Consider the following 20,307-nt stretch of genomic DNA (forward strand, 5'->3'; position numbering starts at 1 on the left):
GGCTCAAACATAAAAATTAAAAAATAATTACAAAAAATACACATTTTTCATTCTCTTCTCCCAATATAGATTGATGGGTTGAAGTTTCATTTCAGTAACTGATGAACCCATTGATCAAAATTTGATCTTCCAATTCTTTTTTTTTCTTGGTTTATGATTTTAGGCAAATTTAAGATCATTTTGCAATTTGCCCCATTTCCTTTTCTGGGTACTGATCTGAGAATCTTGAATAAAAATCAAGAAATAGTTTCATGATCTTCCTCTACCAATAATCTCCACATGAACAAATCCCATTTTTGAAGTGATGAAAACGCTTATTATCTCTAATAATGATCTCCCTTTTGGCGGCTTTGCTTATGAACTTGGCTGCATTGTGACAGTCTCTACAAATTCTTAGATTCTTGCAGATTCTTAACGTAGTGCCTTCTTTCGTGTTTAAGAAGCCAAAAGAAATTGCTAGCTTCTCACTATGCCCCTTCAATATCTTAATCTTTTCCTCCTCTTCCAATTCATGAAGAACACAACTAGAATCAGGTGTGTAGCCAATTTCCACAATCTGTTTCTCCAGTCTATTCCACATCTTTCGAATCTCGTTTGAATCGAGAATCGACAAGTCGTTGCCCGCTATAAAACTATAGGTTTTACCTCCAAGTTCAATCCAACTGCAGCCAGCCGCTTTCTGAAGGTTGAGATCCTTCATTTTCTGTCGCACCATTCGCACAAGATCCCATTTTCCTGCTGTTGCATACAAGTTAGAGAGCAAAACGTAGCTGTCAGCTTTGTTTACTTCCAGTGCAAGCAACTTCTCAGCAGCTTTTTCTCCCATTGCTAGATCACCGTAAGTTCTACTAGAACTGAGCAATGAGCTCCAGATTTTAGCATCTGGTTCTTCAGGCATCTCATTTATGAGGTTTAAAGCTTCGTTTAGTCGACCTGCTCTACCGAGCATGTCGATCACACAAGCATAGTGTTCGAGTTCCGGTTTTAGTTTGTACAAACTCTGCATTTGAGCAAGATAATATAGCCCCTCTGATACCAATCCAGCATGACAACATGCCTGGAGAACTCCTAGAAATGTGAACCTATCAGGCTGCTTATTTAATCTTTGCATCTCCTCAAACAGCTCCACGGCCTTGTTACCTTGTCCATGAACACCAAATCCTGTGATCATCACGTTCCATGAAGCTGCTTCTTTCTCTTTTAACCCGTTAAATATTCGTTGAGATCGTCCCAAACAGCTGCTTTTGGCATACATGTCCATGAGCGAACAAGCAACAAAATTGTCTTCTATAAGACGGTTTTTCAAGACAAAGCAATGAACTTCTCTTCCTAGACTCAGGGCTGATAGCTCAGAACAAGCCCCAAGGACACTCGCCATGCCTATCTCGTTCGGTTTGAGTCCTTCAGAAAGCATTTGACGAAAGAGAGAGATTGCTTCGTTTGGAAGTTCGTTTTGAGAATAGCCAGAAAGCATTGCATTCCAACACACTGAGTTTTTAACTTCGATCCTCTCAAAGAAAGTTCTGGCATAGAATGGTTTAGAACAATGGATATAAAGTGATAGTAATGAGACAGCTACAAATGAATCCATCTCTAATCCATTCCTTAGAACAAATCCATGTATCTCTTTACCATATTGTAGATGTCTCAAACGGGCGCAAGCCAATAGTAGGGTACTGATGCTAAAATCATCAAGAATGAAGCCCGAACGTCTCATCCGAAAATAAAAATCGAAAGCCTTTCGTGGATCACCATTGTGGGCATATCCACCTATGATTGCATTCCAAGAGCTAACTGACTTAGTATTCATACCAGAGAAGACATGCTCAGCAGAATTCAATGATCCACACTTGGCATAGGCGGCTATGAACGCGTTATTTATCGATTCGTCGTATTGAAACCAATGTCTGAGTGAATATCCATGAAGTTCCCTCAAACTCAACAGTTCAGTTTCTTCCAAACAAGCAGGTAACAAATTCAAAATGGTGACCTCGTTTACTTTGATCATTTCTTCTTCCATCCACATCTTTCTCAACAGTTTAAATGTTTCACATACGAATCCTTCCCTAGAATACGCACCAACCATGGAATTCCAAGAAACTACATTTTTGTTCTCAATCTTATGAAATAAAAGTGCTGCTTGTGATAAATAACCGCATTTTGAATACATGTCAACCAAAGCATTGCATACCATTAGTTCACGAACAAGCCCCAGTTTCAGTGCCGTCCCATGAATTACCATTCCCATATCTACATCTCCTTCTCCTGAACACACAGGCAACAAAGTTACTATTGTAGCAACATCCGGAATCAAGCCATCGCCACTCTCCAAAAGCCTCCTAAACGCACCAAAAGCTTCCAGCCATAATTCATTCTCAGAAAACCCACAAATCAACGAATTCCATGATATCAAGTTTCGTTCAGGCATTTTGTCAAACACCTTGATGGCATCGTCTACGAGGCCACATTTTCCATACAGCGAAATCATCGCATTACCCACAAACAAATCCATGATCAATCCCATTTTCACCGCCATCCCATGAAACGATTGCCCCAAACGAACATCACACTTCCCTGTACAGGCCTTAATCAAGCAAGGCAGTGTAAAGTTATCAGGTTGAAACCCAGTTACCGATATCAACTCAATGAAAGTGTGAATCGCCTCGTCGTACAGTTCATTTCTAACATACCCACTAACAAGTGCATTCCACTGAAACAAATTCCTGTTCTGCAAACGATCAAAAACCAATCGAGCATCCGAAGGATATCCACACATGGAGTACATAGTAATGAGACGGGTATTGAGAACAAAGTCGCCGCTGAACTGAGAGGATACGCGCAACATTTCATCAAGTTCGCGTCCAATTTCAACGTCTTTAAACTGCCCACATTTCTGCAACAACACACCCATGGCTTCTTTTCTCTGCACCAAATCATAGCCACCATTGTTCTTCCATCCTCTCTGAAGAAAATCAAAAGCTCCATTGAGATCACCCGCTTCACATAGCTCGCAAATCTCTTCAAGAAGTGAGAGTTCAGAATGTTAGAATTGGTCAATCCATTAGAATAGCTTGAAGTTAGTCATGCCATAAGAATAGGCTTACTTCGTTAGTTTCCTATGAAATCGGATCTATTAGTTAATCTTTTGCCAATATAAATAGAATATGTCCTCAATAGTGTGAGGCACAGTTTTGCATAAACTTGATATGGTATCAGAGCCGAAATAAGATCCACGAGATCCATAGCCTCTGCTGTTAGACATGTCAATCCCAAACAACACAATGTCTTCTCCGTCGATCAGTCAGGTGATTAGTGTTAAGCTTACACAAGAAAATTATCTACTGTGGTCCACCCAAATCCTTCCCTACTTGCGTAGCCAAAACCTTGTTGGTTTTGTGGATGGATCCATGCCTGCACCAAGCCAGACGATCGCCGTTGAACCAAGTGAAGAAACAGGGAATCGCAAAATTATCATCAACCCTGAGTTCACAGTCTGGTACCCCCAGGACCAGCTGGTACTCAGCCTCATCAACTCATCAGTCACTGAGGAGGTTCTCAGCACGATGGTTGGAATCACCACTGCACGAGAAGCCTGGATTACGCTGGAGCGACAATTTGCTTCCACATCTCGAGCAAGAGCAATGCAGATCCGTATGGAACTCTCTACTATCCAGAAAAAGGACATGACAATTGCTGACTACTTTCGTAAAGTAAAACATCTTGGTGATACACTTGCTGCCATTGGCAAGCGAATAGAGGATGAAGAACTCATCGCCTACATGCTGCAAGGACTTGGTCCAGATTATGATCCTCTAGTCACAAGCATTACAACCAGAACAGATGTATACACTGTCAGCGACGTGTATGCTCACATGCTGAGCTATGAGATGCGGCACTTGCGTAAGGGTACATTTGAGCAACTTTCATCTGCTAACAATGTCAATAGGATATCCATTCGTGGAGGTGCCAATGGAGGTCGAGGTAGTCGCGGTCGTAGTCGTCAGTTAAATAGTGGTCATGGACAATCAAGGCGTACTGTGAACAATCCTGGACGTCAACCATCAAAGACACAAAGCAGCTCAGGCATTGTCTGTCAGATTTGTGGTAAGCCCAATCACGATGCTTTGCAATGCTGGCACAGATTTGATCAGGCATATCAAGCCGAAAATAATCTCAAACAAGCAGCTTTGGCAACCAGTGGATACACTAGTGACACAAACTGGTATGTTGACACTGGAGCCACAGATCATATCACCAATGACCTAGAGAGGCTTACCACCAGAGAACGCTACACTGGCACCGACCAAATTCAGGTTGCAAATGGCGCAGGTTTGTCTATCTCTCATATTGGGAATTCATTAATTTCTGGTTCATCTCTTGTTCTGAAACATATCCTATATGTTCCTAAAATCAATAAGCACCTAATTTCAGTACAAAGACTAGCATCTGATAATAATGCTGTTGTAGAATTTCACCCAAACTATTTTTTGGTTAAGGACCGAGTCACGAAGAAACTCCTGCTCCACGGTAGATGTAAGAATGGCCTATACGTTCTACCGCATAATTTCAGTCAAGCCTTGCTGACAGCCAAACTTTCGAAAGAACAATGGCACAGAAGGCTAGGGCACCCTGCATCTCCAATTACCATTAGAATTCTACAAGATAATAATTTAGCTATAGATACTAATATTCCCTCTTCCTCAATTTGTAATGCTTGTCAATTAGGGAAAGCACATCAATTGCCATTTGGTTCTTCTCAGCATGTATCTACAGCACCCCTTCAATTAATTCACACTGATGTATGGGGTCCATCCATTGCGTCAGTAAATAATTCCAAATATTATGTTTCCTTTGTTGATGATTTTAGTCGTTATGTTTGGATTTACTTTCTGAGATGCAAATCTGATGTTGAGTCTGTGTTCCTTCAATTTCAAAAACATGTTGAAACTATGCTAAATACCAAAATTCGCTCCGTCCAATCAGATTGGGGGGGTGAATACCATCGGTTACACAATTATTTCAAATCCACAGGCATTGAACATCATATCTCCTGTCCTCACACACACCAGCAGAATGGGTTAGTCGAAAGAAAACACAGACACATTGTAGAAACTGGCCTTGCTTTACTCGCTCAAGCCAACATGCCTCTATCCTACTGGGATGAAGCTTTCAACACAGCTTGCTTTCTTATAAATAGAATGCCCAGCCGAACCATACAACAAGACACACCACTTCATAAATTGTTTGGTAAAAGTCCAGACTACTCCATGCTTAGGGTGTTTGGCTGTGCTTGCTGGCCTAATTTAAGGCCTTACAACAACAAGAAACTGAGTTTCAGAACTACTAGATGTATATTCTTGGGTTATAGTTCTTCTCATAAGGGATATAAATGCTTAAATAGAAGTACAGGACGTATTTACATCTCTAGAGACGTGGTTTTCGATGAAAATATTTTTCCTTTTGAAGAATCTAAGCCACCAAACAAAACCACAAATCCACATCATCCTGTTCTACTTCCAGCCTTAGCCAAACTTGCTAGTTTTTACACTGAAAATGCTCTTACAGATATTGAACCAGTTGTTAGTAATTCCCATATGAATGATGGTCAAACTGATAATATTGCTAGTGACAACTTGTCTGGTGTCAGCTTATCTTCTGCAGATAATACAAGAAGTTCAGAGGAAATTGCAGAATATGAAGCTGAGAGCAGTTCGATCAATGCTCAAAACCAAACTCATGAACATGTGTCTGATCAACCAACTGAAGCAGCTAGTCAACATCCAATGCGAACAAGGTTGAGAAATAACATTGTACAAGCTAAACAATTCACTGATGGAACTATCAGATATTCAGAAACCTCAAGAAAATTCGCAAGCGCTGTAACTATCACAACTCCGATCATAGAGACTGCTACTGAACCTCGAAACCTGCAGGAAGCCATGCAACATCCAAGATGGAGAGGAGCAATGAATGATGAGCTCTCAGCGCTAAAACGAAATGCCACTTGGGATCTAGTTCCACCCAAACCTGGAATAAATCTCATTGATAGTAAATGGGTGTATAAAGTGAAAAGAAAAGCAGATGGGTCAGTTGAAAGATTAAAAGCAAGATTAGTTGCCAAAGGATTCAAGCAAAGATTTGGTGTTGATTACACTGATACTTTTAGCCCTGTGATCAAACCGTCAACAATCAGGGTCATTCTTTCGCTAGCAGTAACCAAGGGCTGGAATATGAGACAAGTTGATATCCAAAATGCATTTTTGCATGGAATTCTGAAAGAGGAAGTGTACATGCGACAACCACCAGGATTTCAAGACTCAGCCAAACCAAAGAATTACATATGCAAGCTCAAGAAAGCCCTTTATGGCCTGAAACAAGCCCCAAAAGCTTGGCATTCAAGGTTGACTGGAAAACTTATTGAGTTAGGCTTCAAGGCTTCAGTAGCTGATTCATCTCTTTTTATTCTCAAAAACAGAGAGATAACTATCTATATGCTCATCTATGTTGATGATATAATTATTGTGAGCTCCTCTGATCAAGCAACCGAAAGGTTGATTCAGAAATTGAAAATAGATTTTGCAGTAAAAGATTTGGGTGGTCTTGAGTATTTTCTGGGTATTGAAGTCAAGAAAACACGAGATGGTATCATACTGTCACAGAGACGATATGCCTTAGATTTGTTGAAAAGAGTAAACATGGAAAAATGCAAACCTATGTCTACACCAATGGGTTCTGCTGAAAAATTATTCAGAGAACAAGGAATACCCTTATCAGCTGAAGAACAATTCAAATACAGAAGTACAGTGGGAGCACTACAATATTTGACAATGACTAGGCCTGATTTGGCATTTGCTGTCAATAAAGTGTGTCAATATCTTCATACACCTACTGATGCTCATTGGGGTGCTGTGAAGAGAATTCTTCGTTATGTTAAAGGCACACTAGCATTAGGAGTGAAAATTCAGAAATCAACCATGATGTTGTCGGGGTTTTCTGATGCTGATTGGGCTGGTTGTCCCGATGATCGACGTTCAACTAGCGGCTTTGCTGTATTTCTTGGAGCAAATCTAATCTCATGGAGTTCCAGAAAACAGGCTACAGTGTCAAGATCAAGCACCGAAGCAGAATACAAGGCCATTGCGAATCTTACTGCAGAAATGATTTGGATCAAGTCATTACTGAAGGAACTGGGCGTGTATCAATCAAAGGCTCCTCGCCTCTGGTGTGACAACCTCGGAGCTACATATTTAACTTCAAATCCAGTATTTCATGCTAGAACGAAACATATTGAAGTTGATTTTCATTTTGTTCGAGAACAAGTAGCACGTAAAGCAATGGAAGTTCGGTTCATTTCATCAAGTGATCAAGTAGCTGATATCCTGACAAAACCACTGTCTAAAACTCCTTTTACTACACATTGTAACAATCTCAACATGTACAAGACTTGTTGGGATTGAAGGGGACTGTTAGAATTGGTCAATCCATTAGAATAGCTTGAAGTTAGTCATGCCATAAGAATAGGCTTACTTCGTTAGTTTCCTATGAAATCGGATCTATTAGTTAATCTTTTGCCAATATAAATAGAATATGTCCTCAATAGTGTGAGGCACAGTTTTGCATAAACTTGATACAGAAACCAGCTTGATGGATTGAGCTTGATGGGTTTGAGCAGAAACAGAGAAGGATGATTTTGGAGATGAAATTAAAAGAAAGGAACATTTTAAAATTGAGCTGGAAGTTAGTTTACATATGGTTGGAGAGCGGTAACGGCAGGAGAATGGCGGCGGCGCCACCACAGCCATTAAAGAAGCTCCTCGATGTCAGCAAGTGATGGAAATTGTCAAATTGTTTTGAGTTTTCCTTACAAAATATGATCATCCGTTTACCAAATTTGTGTAAATTCGGTAAATAATTTATAATTAAGGGGTAAATGTGTGAACAATGAACTTCTTGAGCCACAAAAGTGGATGAGATCATGAAATGGATAATTTGGGCTTTTTATATGGGCCGGCCTGCAAGTTGCTTTTGCCTAAAAGCCCATCATTTTGCCATGCTTCCAATATGATTTGGGCCCGGCCTCCTTCTAAAATAATTTTAATTTTATTTAGGTTAAATAATAATTAAGTTTTATGGAAGGCCCATAAATAATTTAAAAAATTTAGAAAAATAAGTTTTATTGAAAATTCATTAACTAAAATTCAAATATAAAAACTAAAATGGAATAAATTCCAAATTACACTGAAAGAAAAAATTTTATCGTATAAAATAATATAACGTTTAAATTGAACACAGACGAGATGGAGTAGGGATGAGGAATATAACCTCCGTCCCCGTTTATTTAATGGGGAGAAATCTCTGTCCACTCCCTCTATGTTCAAACGATAATTTTCCACTCCATTCGGGGCAGGTCCCCCACGGGGGCCTACCCCTACGGAAATAGTGGATATCTTTACTTCTCATTCGTTGTTCTATTGACTCCGATAATTACTCTACTCTCTTATTTTTAACACGAATATATTTTCATCTAATAAAAAAATTATATTTATCTATATTTGAATATCTAATTTTTTTTAATAAAATATAAAAGAACATATATATTTAAAAAATGAAAAATAGTGGAAAGAGTATTATTGGAGTGAAAGGTGCAAATAAGAAGGCACATTTAAGAAGAGTTGTAGGGTTATGGGGAAGCATTGCTCTTCATATTGGCCCCCTTTTCTGCACACTTGTCAATATCTTTCTCCTAATTATTACTATTATTATTATTATTATTATTTATTTTTAAAATTTTTTAATTTTTAAATAAAAAAAACAAACCCACTCTCTCTCCACGTGCGCACCAACAATTTTCTCTCTGACACAAAACCACGTCGTTTTTCGCATACATATTATTATTTCCTTCACCAAAATATTAACACATTAAATTTTGAATCAATAAAATTAAATAATAATAAATCATTATGTCAACAATATTGTTCTTATACTTCACCACATATTAATCACATATTAATCACAAAATGTGCCTTCTAAGATATGGAACAATATTCAAAAAAGAAACATTACTCAAAAATTCATTTTATTATTTTATAATATTTAATTCTCGGTTTTTTTTTTACCAAAATATTTTGATGTGACGGCAATCTATAAATATATAAGTCACATGGATCGTCGTAGTTATTTTTAAACTATAAAAGTCAAATTTGATATCGCATTCAATCATGTGGGAGTGTCTAACACTTTTTCTTACCTATCATTGTAAAATTCTCTGTTTTCAATTTTTTTAAAAATTTTGAAAATAATAATACTTTTTTTATTTAATGAAAAGAGGGCAATGGAGAAAAATAAGATGAAAAAAAAGAAAAAACATCCATTCATGTGTTCTTTAGAAGCTCAGTTTCTGTAAGGAAAAACATCCATTAATGGCTAATGTGAAGCTCATATGGATCACTGTAGTTTGTTTGTCTGGATTGTTGTAAATAAATGGCTGCTTGTTACACAAAAAGAACAGGAACCACAGAACATAAGTAGAGGAAAACATAGGAACAAACATAAATGAAATACCCAATGAAATGAAGAACTGTGCTTCTTCCCCTTAGCTTCTTTTACCCATCCAGATGCTCTTTCTTGCCTTGGAGCTGCTTTGAACTGAGCTCTTTGCCTCTTTCACTTCTTTTCTTTCAGCTCTTTGCTTCTTCTTTAATGGCTTCTTGGGTTTGGGTTTGGGTTTGGGTTTGGTTTCTAAGCATGAGTTTGGCTTGTTCTGGTGGGTGAAGAGAGGCAGCAAAGCATGGGGGGGATTCTTCATTCCACCAAATGGGTGGCGTCTTTGTTGATGACTTGGGCCTGAAGAAGCATCAGAAGCCATGGAGTCATCGCTGTCATCTTGGTTAATATCATAATAGCCTTTGTGTTCTTCATCTTCTTCTTCATCAGAAGCTGCACCAGTATCAACATCACTGGAACCATCAGCAGCAGCAGCAGCAGCAGGGGATCCAATATACATAGTCCAACCAGATTCACTGCTGTGACATTCTTCTGAAACTCCAAACATTTGGGATGGCTCCATAACTGGACACAAGCAATTCGAGGAGTTTAAGAAACACACAGAACAAGAACGAGAACAAGAACAAGAACAGAATTGGGGGAAGGCTGAATTTAGACACCTGAGGAAATCATTCATACCCTTTTGCTACCTCTCTGACCCAAACAGGCTTCTCTAATTATATGAAAGCTACAAAGCCCAATTTTTTTAAAAAAACATGAAAAAAAACACACAAGTTCTTAATGGGTAGAGATAAAAACCCTCACTGCACCACCTGGAAATCCAAAGGCAAATAAATTGTCTGACTTTTTCACTGAGCAGAAGACAGCTAGAAGGTGTCGATGAAAGAGAAATCCTTCCTATTGCAAAAGGTATACAAACATGCTAAAGTTTCTTGAATTTGAAAGGACATGGGGGGGTTGGTTCATCACAGAAGATGGCAATCATCTTAACTCTTCTCTGCATTCTATCATTATTAGAAGAGGTAGCTTTAAATGCAGAGAGATGGGTTAGCTCAGCCCTACAAAACTAGAGAGAATATAAGACTTATGTTCTTAAATAGCATGGAAATGGACATCTTCATAACCCTTACATTACCTATCTCACCTTCAGAATTCTTATTCCTTTCTGTCTTTTGGTTCTTCCATTTGTTTTCTTTACCTGTTTAATGTATTTTCACCCTGAGGAAGAACAAAATGCAACAAACCCAACAAGGAGTTAGGTTTACAGAGCAAACAACTCAGAAAATTTGTCACATACAAGAAAGAAAAAGAAGAGAAGAAAAATCTGCCTGCTTTTTTTTGGTTTTTCTGTCTTCTTTGTATTTGCAGGTTCAGGGCCTCAGAAAGCAGGATTGTGACTCATGTTTCAGGTTGATGAACGTGGCTGTTTTCCTGTTTGTTTGTTTGTTTGGTTGTGTTTTTTTTTTTTTCAGCTCAATTATTTGGTTCCATAAAAATGGGTGTGCCATAGCCCAATTGGCAATCCAGCTCCTTGGAAAATGTCATTTCTAGTTTCAAGGATTAATTAAAGCTTTAATGAAATGAACTGGAAAGGAAGCAAATGTCCTTTTGCTATTGTTGCTACTTCCTTCTGAAACAGTGTTCATAAGTGAAATAACTGTTATCAGACAGACAGCTCCCATAATTTACTTCTGCATTCACTCTTGAAATGACCAGTTTTCTTTTTTCATGCTTTCCTCTCTCTCTCTCTCTCTCTCTCTCTCTCTCTCTCTCTTCCATGTGAAAAGAATGTAAAGAATCAATAAAGATGAACAAATGGGTATCATTTTCTTGTGTTGTATCAGAGAAAACTTGGTTGGTTTTCAAGATTAAACCAACAAAAACAACTCAAATGTTGCATTCAAGGGTCCGTTTGAAGTTTTGGAGTTTAGACAAAAGAATAGCTGGTTTTTTGTTGCACATCATTTGGCTGAGGTAAGTGAGTAGTCCTATTAATGGGGACCTCATTGATAGGAAGGACAGGAACAAAACGAAGTTAAGAGTTCAAAAATCCAGATGGTTTGGCCATCCCTTGCCCCCCTCACTCGTAAACATGGCTTAGTTGTTCCCCACTCTCTTCCCCTTTCACCATGACTTATTATGCAGACTCACTAGACAGTGTTTGGCCCATGTATCATTCTTGGTGTTTGTCCTTTTTTGCACCTTGCCCTTCGCACACAGCCTCCACGTGAGAATCCAAGATATGGTTTTGTAATCAACACAATGTCGTCAAACAATATTCGTGTAACAGCCCAAACCCACCGCTAGCAAATATTGTCCTTTTTGGACTTTCTGTTTCCGATTTTCTCTCAAAATGCGTCTGCTAGGGACAGGTTTCCACACTCTTATAAATAATGTTTCATTCTCTTCTCCAACTGATGTGAGATCTCACAATCCACCCCCTTCGGGACCCATCGTCCTCACTTGCACTCGTTCATCTCTCCAATCGATATGTGATCTCCCAATCCACCCCCTTTCGGAGCCTAATGTCCTCGCTGGCACACCGCCTGGTGTTTATATCTTCATATCGCTGGCACATTACGGGAGCCCCATTCATTTTTTTTCGAAAGCTCGACACTTACTCCCCCTTTATATCTTCATATCATCTTTACCAAGTTTTTCTTTTCTAATACTAAAATATGGCTCAAAATTCACGTAACGTAAGGAAAATCTCAGTTCAAATATAACAGAGAAGTGTTCAGAACTCAAGCTATTTTAAATTATAATGAACAGGAACTTTTCTTTTTCCCTTTCTACTTCATCTTTTTCTGTGAGTACAGAGAGAGGAGGGGAAACAAATAGTGTACCTGAGAAGGCCCATTTTTAGTATTTTGTTAAGGAATATACAAGCAGTACCTTGTATAATAGCTTAGCACCACATGCAAGTTGGAACTTTCTGCCCTTAATGGCTGTAGTTGAAGAACTGAAAAAGACAATTCAAAGTTGTCCAAATCTTTGGATATTCATTCTTATAATGTTCTCTTTGGGCCAATAGTTACTTCTTAAAAGCTCATGGCCAACAATTGTATCTTTAACTATGATCTTATGTCTCTCCAAATATGTCTGTTCTGTCATTTTTCACCGAACTAGCTCATAGTTCTAAGTAGTTCCCAACCCCCTACCCATGTGTTTTCTTGGATACAATCCATTCTTATACGGAGAGTGGCTACTTAATTTATTCTAAAGGGCTTGGATCATTCAACATAGGCATGTACAAGAATAGACCTAAATTCAAACCTGTCCTTCCTGCTCATAGATTTGCCCTATTCCCATCTCTATAAACGTACTACTCCACAAACAAGTTTATAATATATGCCATAAATCTGAACAAAACACTACAAATATATCAACTAGACATATTTAAGGCTATGGGTGGTACCATTGCCGAGGAGAAAATTGGGATTTCCCCTAAAGACGTGTCGATGTTCGCATCGCTCCTCACACATATTCTCCTTGAGGCAGCAGTATTACGAATGTCGCTTGCTGTTATGCAGTTGGAGTTAAGTTTGGTGGTGTCTTGCTGTGATGCAGCAGGTTACCTAATATTCAAGAGAACTGCCTATTTTCTTTCCTCACAAACAACTGCTCACATTGTATCCTTCTGTCAGTAGATGTAGAAATTTACAATGCAAAGCAACCACTCCATAAGCAATCGTAATTTTTATATGCAAAAGTGAACAACTTGAGTCCTCACCCTGTTCTATATCCTGCATAATTCAATGCACATTCAACCTCCAATGATTGTTCATTAGTTGTAGCTGCTTTTGCAAGATAAGATGCTCAATGGAAAGAAATCCACTTAAAGTAAAGAACTATTCATGCCAGATGAATTTGATTTTCAGACAAGCAATGGGTAACTTTTCAACTTTTCATCTCTACTTATTCTTGTTTACAGTAGTTATCTTTGAAGGAAGAAAAAAGGGAAGATACCAATTATTGTAGGAAAGTCTGTTCTGAATTTATTGTCCGTAGTATACTTTTAAAGATACTGGACCAGCCGTTGCCCCACCTGTGTGTGATCCAATGCAACATGGTCAATATCAGCCATACCCTCCAATTGTACCTCCTCAAGGGGAAACCAAGTCTAGAGGTGATGGGTTTTGCAGAGGATTGTAAGTTCCCTCTCCCTTTCTCTTTCTCCCCCAACCACACACACAAACACAACCCCCCCCCCCCAAATGATGGTTTGGTTTGAATGTTCTCTGTTGTCAAATAGTTGTGCTGGCTTGGGTCGCTACTGCTGCCTAGATATCTGCTTCTAGGGATGGGAGGACCCTGCAAAGGCCACTTGGCCCCTGCACTTACTAGTTTGTCTGACACAAGTTACCTTCTGGGTTCTCATGAGCATGTAGTATGTTTCTCTGTAAACTACGGTTGCCATCTGATTTCAGGACTATGGGACTTAATTTTCGAGTAAGAGAGATGAACTAATCCTAAAGAAGATCACTTTTTTTTTTTTTTTATAATCAGAAATAGATTAGTACAACAAAACTGAAGAAAGTTTCTTATAGTAAGAGCTCAGTTCTTAGGTCAAATAGTTGAAAATTTATCTCTCTTCTTTATGACACTACTTTCCATACATTTCTCTATGAATCTCACTATAACCAAACAGTTTCTACTTTTCTTTCTTCAACGCTCATCAACTCACTAATTCCCAACAAAAGAGACAGGCTTTGCCATGTACCTGGGATGATCATCCCCAGCCATGATTACGGCTATATTTGGAGTAGTATCAAACTGCTCGTTTCCTGTGTTCTTGCTTGCTTTTTCTTTGTCGTGGTTGATAGGAGAATTTCGCATCTGCATTTGGTGAGAGCAAGCAAGGAAAAAAAGAACAGCAGAAGTGATTCCAAAAACAATGGCGAAACCTCCAAAGATATATGGGATGGGAGAGTTCCCTTGCAAGAACTCTTTCCATATAATTGTCATCTCTCCCTTGCTTTGTTCTTATAAAATGGGATTCACCTTAATTTATACCTAAACATCCAACTAAGCAATAAATTGTTAACGATGCTAGAAGATAGGATATTTTTAATCCAAAACATTGATCAGAATTTCGTTAGATTCCAAGAGAATTTTTAACAGAAACTAACATTTATGAATACTGTATTTTCACTTCTTACTCACCTTCATTTCAACAATATTCTTCAAAGCCGTGCAATTTAAAAGCATATCCAGTTATCTAAAACATCTATTTATTATTTATCTGAATGTCAAATTATTGTAAACTAACAAGAGTAGAGAAGCATGCAGTGGCTTGGCATCCAGAACATTTCCAAGGGTACGGGGGCGGCTGGGAAGTGGAGAATTAATTCCCTTATTTGATTCCTGTAGGGACAGTAGCTTTGAAGATTAGTCAAATCAATATTATAAAAAGAAATTCCCACTCCCGTGTAGAACCCAAATTATTTGCAACATACAATCAATATGGCAGGAAATAAAGCAAAACAAAGAATTATGTTTTACCCACTTGATCTTGTTGCAGTACAGCGTAAATTCCGTGGATTTATCTTTTCCTCTCATGTGTGATATTCCAATTCTTGTTGCAGTACACGAGGCTTTTAATCAAATATCTTCTTGAAGAACACACTTGAAGTCCTCAATGGAGACCTGTACATCATCAATCCATTTAAGACAAATTCAAGTTTCTGGGACCTCAGCTTTCCTTCGTGGGTATCATGTAACCATTTAGTCTGAAAGATATGACCTGATGCTAAATTCAATGTGATGCAAAGCTGAAGAAAGAATAATTGCTAAAGCACTGAATGATATATCGAGGTAATTCAATCAATATACATTCATACAATAGCATAATTTAATGCTAGGGAGCGATATTAGGCTCAGGAAACTCTTGAAGACAAATATATGCTTCAAGAAACATAAATTATGTGGGTAGCACAATGGTGCATTTTCTGCAACTATAATCAAGAAGATGAGAATAATCTGTAGTTGTATAAATTACAAAAATATTATAGCTATATGATTCTCATGGATAGTCCAGGAACATTGAGCAATTGCCTATACTATGACGATTAACTGTATAACATTGGAATAGGAACAGCTCCTGCTTTATTTCCACAGCAAGTAATGCCAGTTGTCAGCCATGAAAAGCCAGGTGGCTCAATGTAATTTAACTCCCAACGAGAATAAGGATCCCATGTTTGCCTCATTTCCATTATGTCTCAGTTGAACTTTGAGATAAGCTTGTCAACATGAATTACAATATCATCAATGCGCGGACGGACTGCAGCCTGTGGCTGAAGCATCCACTTCACAAACTGATGAAGAGCATCGGGATATTGAGGACTTGGCCCAGCCGGCCACTTGATCTGTACATTTATGATCGCTAACTGTAAGCTTCCTCCAGATTCGCCAAGCACGTATTCAAATGGAGATACACCATACCTATGATAAACAGACGTACAGTCTATTAGCGACGACAAAATTTTCTTATAACTTGTTGAATATATTCACTAAAGTCACCATCTAATCCAAAATATCATAGATATTAAAAGGAAAAAATCGGAGAGAGATTGATGATCATGGCAGAAAAAAAAAAACTCATTCTCAGAAAAAAAAAAAAAAAAGAAGAAAAGAAGAAAGAATCATTCTAAAGCACTTATATCCATGATTTACAGTTTTCTTCCATCTCCACATTTATTCTAGTGTAAATAACAGAAAGAAAGAAAAAGGGAGCAAAACTAGGAGGGGTTGACGAGTAGACAGGAATTCCAGCATTGCAGCATGCATGGGAGGTATTTACATAAGTTGTGGCACGTGCATACAATTCCAAAATCCATAAAACAATCACAACTTCAGGGTAAAAAATTGGTGCTCACATTATAGCATATAGAGTGCATCCTAATGACCAGATATCAGTTCTTTCGTCAACATTTGCATGGCTGGCACAATCCCACAACTCAGGAGCTCGGAAAGGAGCAGAACAGTGTTCGGCTGCCCATTCCTACACAGTAAATTATGATAATTATCAGCTCATTTATATTTTTATCTAACTTAAGAGTGAAGTGCAAAAAGTTCGCATTTATCTGGAAAGTTTCATGTGGCAGAAGTCTAAACTGATACGGTTTAACTGTAGTGGACTTGAAGGAAGAACAGCGATAGAGGTAACCTGTAACTGCAGTGCTTCTGAACGAGAGCTAATATGCCTCCTTGCAGGTCGAGCACTTCCAAAATCCATCAATATAGCAAGAGGAGGCTGGCCCTTTCTATATGTTATGAGAACATTACCAGGCTTGATGTCATTGTGTGCATATGGGGTATCAAAATTGTGCATGTGCTTGAGACCCGCACATAGCTGTGTTCAATTAATTCAATCCGTAAGAAAAAAGGACTTTCCAAAGCATGCATGATACCATAATCTCTTCGTGTTTAAAGAAGGGGGAAGAAGTAGAAGAGGCCAATGGAAAATTCAAATAGATTAGGACCTTTTAAAATATCCGGCAGAGGACGGTTGAACACCATGACAAGAACAACATTATAGAATTTATGATGCAACAAAAACAATCCCTAAAAATGTTAAAAGAGAAGATAAATTATTTGAAGTTCCAAACTTCAAGTTACCTGTCGAAATATTTGTAAAACATCTGATGTTGAGAAGAACTCCTTTTTTGCTTTCATGGTTTCCGCATTGTCCAATAATGTTCCATCCAAATGTACTGGAAATAGTAAGTATGCTTCATGGTGCCAAGATCGTTCTTGAGTTGGCTAACCATTGATACAAAAATGGTTAATATAAATGAAAACATATAAGGATACACTGAGAGGAAGACATAAAATAGCACAGATAACCACACATAGTGTACATCACCATGGACAGATGCCACCGACATATAAACAAAAGGGGATAGAACCATGAACCCAAATTTTACTAAAAATGTAAAAAGTGTACACCGAGGATAAATTTCATTTTCAAGTCAGTAAATGCTTTCGAGATGACAATTATTCCAAACAATATTCTCAATGTATGCAAGGAAATTGGAATTGTATGTTCATATGCAATTCGCTTTAAGAGGAGAATAAATAGAGGTACGGTTGATCACATAAGGATTTTACTGCTTTTCTCATCAAATAATTTTTTTTTTTTGTTAAGTCGAGGGCCTTAACAATCACCTTAGTAGCTATTATAGCATGATCAAGAAGAGGAAGAAGATTGGGATGACTAAACAGAGATGAAACACGGATCTCCTCTTTCACCAATTCCAGCTGTTCATTGTTCTGAATGAGCACCTTTTTCAATGCGTATGAACCATCATCTGTGCAAATAAAGCAACAAAAGCTGGTTTTAGTTGGTTGACTAGCCTGGAAATTGAAAATGTATTTTCATTAGAATGGCACTCTGAAACAAATTTTTGCACATTAAACACTTCTATCCAGGAAGAAACAAATCTTTCAATCTTGGTCCAAGAATGATTGCAAATATAAAATATTATGTAACGGCACTAGCCCATTACTAGTAGATATTATCTTCTTTAGTCCATTACGTATCGCCGTCAGGCTCATGGTTTTAAAACGCGTTTACTATAGAGAGGTTTCCACACCCTTACAAGGAATGCTTCGTTCCCCTCTCCAATGGATCTCACATATTATGTCCGTTATTTCTAAGATGGAGGAAAACCCAAAAATGAATACATGATTATCTATAAATTAATTATGAGGAGATCGCAGCAGAACCCAATTATGAAGATATTCATAGATGAAGCATCCACATCCGAAACAAGCGAGAGAGCAAGTGATTAGTCATTGTAAATACCTGTAAGACTAAATATATTAAAACATCACTACAGATACCAAATTTAATAAACTATCAAAGAGGAGAGACAGCAGCAGCAAACCCCAATTTCTTAGTCAAAAGTAAGTAGCCGCTGCATCGTATTCAATACAAAAACGAAGATACGTGCTTGCACGATTGAATGTAGCAGAGGGCATAGCAGCCTACAACTCTTTGAAGATTAAAAAAAAAAATGAAATTCGAATCACAACTTAAGCTTACATTTACATTTTGAAACTTAAATTGAAGAGTCGTATGAACAACTTCGTTTTTTTAATTAATTAGGCAACGTCAAAATGAAATCTTCGTTATACATTCAGATCAACTGGAAAACTACCGAAACGGCCGTGCGAATGCCATACTGGATTAAGAAAAACCATTGACATAGATTCAGATTCAAACGCACATCGGCCAAAATCATAAAACCACATAACTAGATTATTTCGCTCGGAATGAACCTATCGATGAAGATGCAATATCAAATTTCGCGGATCAAGAAGTTCGTAAACAGTCAGCACAACAAAAAATAAGAAACAAATAATGTGTGCGCGTGAGAGGGAGAGAAAGTCGAAACCAGATAGATGAGCGGAGTCCTTGAATTTCTTGCGCAAACCACCGCGGACAGAGTCTGAAGATGAATCAGCGAGCACCTCCTTGACGAGGAAAACATAAGCAAAGCCACCTTCACCGAGCTGCCTAACGATTCTAAACCTGTTCTCATTGATCCACACATCCCCACCGCTATTCGCGGCATCGTAGAAAGCATTCAATCCAGAAAATGTGCAGCCCATTTCTTCTTCAATTTGAGCTTCAAGAACGCATACAGATCTCACCGACGCCTCGAACTCCGCCTCCGCCTCCGAATCAAGAAATGTCTAATCAGATTTCCGAACTGAGATCTGAAACACCTGAAATCATGAGAAACGAAGTTTTGTGATTTTGTGATTTGAGCTGACATCCATATCTGGGACAGCTGAGTTCTAATTTATTATATATTCTTAATGGCAATTACTAATTAACTACAATAACGTATTTACAAGGCTAAATTATTTCAAATATTTGTAGTTTGTTTACAAAATATTTATGGACTAATGCGTTAAACATTAAAAATATATATTTTTTTTTAAATAAGTCGACAATTTCATATATATTTATATATATTATTTTCCGAAAACTTCATAACTTTATTTGTTTAAAAAAATAGCTGGAGCATTGACTTATTCAATTTTAACCGCACTGTTAAAATAAGTACTAAGTAAGTAAAAACTGAAAAAATAAAGAAGGAAAATTTACTTTTAAGTCTATTCAATTGAAGGAGTAAAAATCTCTCACCCACAAGAGTTTACAGGAAAAATAACCATTAACTTTAATAAGCGTTACATTTTTTACCCTCTCATGAGTTAAAAAAAATGTAATTATTTTATTAAAATGAGTACATACAAAATTCCACGAGAGTTTACAGGAAAAATAACCATTAACTTTAATAAGCGTTACATTTTTTACCCTCTCATGAGTTAAAAAAAATGTAATTATTTTATTAAAATGAGTACATACAAAATTGACGAGAATTAAAAGAATTATCTTATTGTTTAAATTTGTGAATTTTGATAAAATTATTTAATAGTTAATTGGTGAATTAAATAATGTGATTTTTTATTTTTATTTTATAAATTATAGAGTTTTAGTTTCTTCAAGAGAATTCTACTTGTCACAATCTACTTGCCAGGGTGCCACACTCACTCCTCAACAAGGAGTGAGTTAAGCTAATTCATTATTGCATCATCTGCTGCCAAGCGAGGTATACTTGAATCTCTGGCCCGGGTTCAAGAAAAAAGTTTTAGAAAACAGATACATAGAGATTTAGGAAGAAAGTTTCGAAGACAAGATTTGAAAGATTAAAATTAGTATTATATGTGATGAAGTAAACTGACAGCAACAATCATGGTAGGAGATTCTGTAGGGGATGTTTAAGTGCC

At 37.6% G+C, this 20,307-nt stretch overlaps 2 protein-coding genes and 1 non-coding gene across 3 annotated transcripts; 1 reads left to right on the forward strand and 2 right to left on the reverse strand.

The window, feature by feature from the left end:
• Positions 1 to 31: 31 nt before the first annotated feature.
• On the reverse strand, positions 32 to 7,813 carry LOC147787366 (Pentatricopeptide repeat (PPR) superfamily protein). The gene is made up of 2 exons (XM_087119529.1): positions 7,636 to 7,813; positions 32 to 3,041 (listed from the first exon to the last, which is right to left on the reverse strand). The coding sequence occupies exons 1-2, from the start codon at positions 7,800 to 7,802 to the stop codon at positions 263 to 265; spliced, it is 2,946 nt and encodes a 981-aa protein (XP_086975655.1). The 5' UTR covers positions 7,803 to 7,813; the 3' UTR covers positions 32 to 262.
• Positions 3,750 to 3,885, forward strand: LOC111776531 (small nucleolar RNA Z247). Its single transcript, XR_002812265.1, has one exon. It is a non-coding gene; the product is annotated as a small nucleolar RNA Z247 (small nucleolar RNA).
• Positions 7,814 to 15,409: 7,596 nt separating the features above from the next.
• LOC111780700 (uncharacterized) lies at positions 15,410 to 19,307 on the reverse strand. The gene is made up of 6 exons (XM_023661174.2): positions 18,906 to 19,307; positions 17,674 to 17,816; positions 17,125 to 17,268; positions 16,673 to 16,858; positions 16,383 to 16,507; positions 15,410 to 15,948 (listed from the first exon to the last, which is right to left on the reverse strand). The coding sequence occupies exons 1-6, from the start codon at positions 19,120 to 19,122 to the stop codon at positions 15,726 to 15,728; spliced, it is 1,038 nt and encodes a 345-aa protein (XP_023516942.2). The 5' UTR covers positions 19,123 to 19,307; the 3' UTR covers positions 15,410 to 15,725.
• Positions 19,308 to 20,307: the final 1,000 nt, after the last annotated feature.

The sequence above is a fragment of the Cucurbita pepo genome, chromosome 18 (assembly GCF_057944985.1).
Source record: "Cucurbita pepo subsp. pepo isolate OVF chromosome 18, ASM5794498v1, whole genome shotgun sequence".
Classification (NCBI taxonomy): Eukaryota; Viridiplantae; Streptophyta; class Magnoliopsida; order Cucurbitales; family Cucurbitaceae; genus Cucurbita; species Cucurbita pepo.

What these genes read in the sequence shown, in the direction of transcription:
- LOC147787366 (XM_087119529.1), bottom strand. Translation starts at nt 7,802, where the DNA reads ATGGCTGTGGTGGCGCCGCCGCCATTCTCCTGCCGTTACCGCTCTCCA. An exon ending in GCTCAATCCATCAAGCTGGT is followed by an intron (nt 3,042 to 7,635) that starts TTCTGTATCAAG and finishes CCAATTCTAACA; the next exon opens with TTCTGAACTCTCACTTCTTG.
- LOC111780700 (XM_023661174.2), bottom strand. Translation starts at nt 19,122, where the DNA reads ATGGGCTGCACATTTTCTGGATTGAATGCTTTCTACGATGCCGCGAAT. An exon ending in ATGCTATAATAGCTACTAAG is followed by an intron (nt 17,269 to 17,673) that starts GTGATTGTTAAG and finishes ATCAATGGTTAG; the next exon opens with CCAACTCAAGAACGATCTTG. An exon ending in TGCACTCTATATGCTATAAT is followed by an intron (nt 15,949 to 16,382) that starts GTGAGCACCAAT and finishes TGTTTATCATAG; the next exon opens with GTATGGTGTATCTCCATTTG.